This window comes from Euleptes europaea, chromosome 12 (assembly GCF_029931775.1).
Source record: "Euleptes europaea isolate rEulEur1 chromosome 12, rEulEur1.hap1, whole genome shotgun sequence".
In the NCBI taxonomy this organism is placed as follows: Eukaryota; Metazoa; Chordata; class Lepidosauria; order Squamata; family Sphaerodactylidae; genus Euleptes; species Euleptes europaea.
Genome location: NC_079323.1, coordinates 815689 through 818840, shown reverse-complemented (window position 1 = coordinate 818840; position 3152 = coordinate 815689). Strand labels below are relative to the sequence as shown.

General features: G+C 43.7%; 1 protein-coding gene across 1 annotated transcript; it reads right to left on the bottom strand.

The window, feature by feature from the left end:
* Positions 1 to 1267: 1267 nt before the first annotated feature.
* Positions 1268 to 2224, bottom strand: LOC130485573 (olfactory receptor 51G2-like). Its single transcript, XM_056858789.1, has one exon. The coding sequence runs from the start codon at positions 2222 to 2224 to the stop codon at positions 1268 to 1270; it is 957 nt and encodes a 318-aa protein (XP_056714767.1).
* Between the last annotated feature and the right edge of the window lie 928 nt (positions 2225 to 3152).

Here is a 3152-nt window from a genome sequence, read left to right as displayed (position 1 = left end):
TTAGATATTTAACAACAGCGGCAAGAATCATATGGGCGAAAAAATGGAGAACAGAAGAAGTACCCTCATTGCATGAATGGCATCAGAAAGTTATGGAGTTGGCCAAGATAGCCAAGTTAAGTAAGTATATAGAAGATAGCTGGGTTTCCGACTTTAATACAGACTGGAAGGTATGGTCAATTTATATAAATCAGTATTTTAGGGATAGAAAAATGACCCTAGGTCTTAGAACCTAAACTTACTAAATTGTAGACTAAGATGAAAATAGCTAAATAATAAATAAAGTAGAAACAGATAAAATTAAAGTGTTATTCACAAAAGAAATAACATATATAATATTCTGTTCTGTATGAGGAGAGTTGGAAGCTGGTTTTTGTATTGTTTTATATTTCACTTTTTCTTCACTTTCTTTCTTTCTTTCTTTCTTTCTTACTATGTTTTTTTGCATATTTTGTATACTTTGGTATATTCTGTAATATTTTGCATACTTCACTAAATAAAAGAAAGAAAGAAAGAAAGAAAGAAAGAAAGAAAGAAAGAAAGAAAGAAAGAAAGAAAGAAAGAAAGAAAGAGAAAGACAGCCTAAGACCCAAGAGAGCTGCTTCCAGTCTAATTAGACCACACTTACCTTGATGGACTGATGGTCTGATCCACTACAAGGCATCTTCATGTGTTCGTGTGTACCACTTCATTTACATTGCAAACAAATCACTAATCTAAGAGGACAGGGAGTTAGACTCAAATGCAAACAGGCACAGTAAGCAGGTTAAGTTCAATGTTCAAACACGTTTCAGTCTCTAAAAGATACAGTCAGAATATGGAACAGCTTCTTAAACAAACTGAGTCAAAGCTGAACACATTGACACCAAAAGGTAAGTTTTTCGTGAAACAACAAGTTTGGATAGCTTGGTGTTCTAGGTAGGCTGTCCTTCTAGAGAAGATCAACAACAGACAGAAAAGAGAGAAAAATAGTTGGAAATGCCCCCCAAGGTACACCAAATGGTGCTCTGCCTATGGAGTCACCACAGATAATGGGGCTAATCTTGAAGAATGGATTTTGGCCCGTGCCTGCTTGTCTAATAAGAGCCCTTCACTGCCAGGTCTGGTTATTCACTGGTTAAGCATAAATGCAGAATCTCGCTGCAGAATCTACAACCCAGACTACAGCAGTCTTTGTTCCTGCATGTGTGATTTCAGAAGTGGTACAGCCCTGACTTGAGAAAAACAAAGACACGTTGCCACCCCTTTCTTGGTCAAGATGGTAGACCTAAGAGGCTTCCGTTGAACCTTTATCCTTCCAGAACTTTCTAATGATCCGTGTTCTGATTTGTTTTGTTTTCACGCTGTACACAACTGGGTTCATCAGGGGTGGCACCAAAAGGTAGACGTTGGCCATGAGGATGTGAACCACTGGTGGGGCATTTTTCCCATATCGGTGGATCATAGAGAGACCAATCATGGGTATATAAAAGGTGAGGACAGCACAGATGTGGGAGATGCAGGTGTTCAGGGCCCGCAGCCGCTCCACCTTGGAGGCGATGCTCAGCACAGTTTTGAGGATCATGATATAGGACACAATGAGCAATACAGAGTCAACAGCCATGGAGGAGAGGACCACCATCAAGCCATAGATGCTACTTGTTCTTCTGTCTGAGCGCACCACATTCAGAATATCCTGGTGCAAACAGAATGAATAGGAGAGCACATTTGTTCTTCCATATTGCAGCCTCTTAAGGAGGAAGGCAGTTGGGAAGACAAGGAAGGCGGCCCGGAGGAAAACCCCCACCCCAATCTTGACAATGGCTTCATTGGTCAAGACTGATGTGTACCTCAGTGGGTTGCGGATGGCCACTAAGCGGTCAAAGGCCATGGAGAGTAGAATGCCTGACTCAATGATGGAGAAGGTGTGGATGAAGTACATCTGCGTCAGGCAGGCGTCAAAGTGGATCCAGCGGTGGTTGAACCAAAGGACGCTCAGCATGGTGGGCAAGGTAGCAGAAGATAAGCCCAGGTCTGAGAGTGCCAGCATGGAGAGGAAATAGTACATGGGCTCGTGGAGGGTTTGGTCTGTCTTGATCATGAAGAGGATGGTGCAGTTCCCAGCGATGGACACAAAGTACATGGAGCAGATGGGGATGGAAATCCAGACATGGGAGTTTTCCAGCCCAGGAAATCCTGTCAGGAAGAAAGCTGGGGGACCAAGAGATTGATTGGAGGAGGGCATGACACCCTTGCAAGGATTTTTGTCTCTGTACCTCCCTATTGAAAGAAAACAAAATAGTGTGGTTATTTGGCAGCCCAGTCCTTCCTTCTGGGTTTGATGGTCCAGCCAACCATACATTCCTAGTGTGAGTATCAGAGCCTAAATGAGAAATATAGACATCTCTTTTTTTAGCTACATTCTTTTCAATTCCTCCAAAGACCTGTTTCTGAACAAAAAATATCTCCTCCTTTTTTTCTTTTAGGGAGGGCTCAGTGGCAGAGCATCTGAATTGTGTGCAGGAAGTCCCCGGTTCAATCCCCATCATATCCACTTAAAAGAACCAGGCAGTAGGTGATGTGATCATGTGTCCATGTGATAGAATCATAAAATCATAGAATCGTAGAGATGGAAGGGACCACCAGGGTCTTCAACCCCCTGCACAATGCAGGAAACTCACAACTACTTTCCCCCACACCCCCAGTGACCCCTACTCCATGCCCAGAAGATGGCCAAGATGCCCTCCCTCTCATCATCTGCTTAAGGTCATCTAATCAGCATTGCTGACAGATGGCCATCTAGCCTCTGCTTAAAAACCTCCAGGGAAGGAGAGCCCATCACCTCCTGAGGAGGCCTGTTCCACTGAGGAACCGCTCTAACTGTTAGGAAGTTCTTCCTAATGTCTAGACGAAAACTCTTTTGATTTAATTTCAACACATTGGTTCTGGTCTGACCTTCCGGGGCAACAGAAACAACTCGGCACCCTCCTCTATGTGACAGCCCTTCAAGTACTTGAAGATGGTTCTCGTGTCCCCTCTCAGTCTTCTCCTCTTCAGGCTAAACATACCCAGCTCCTTCAACCTTCCTTCATAGGACTTGGTCTCCAGACCCCTCCCCATCTTTGTTGCGCTCCTATGGACACTTTACAGCTTGTCTACATTTTTCTTGTGTC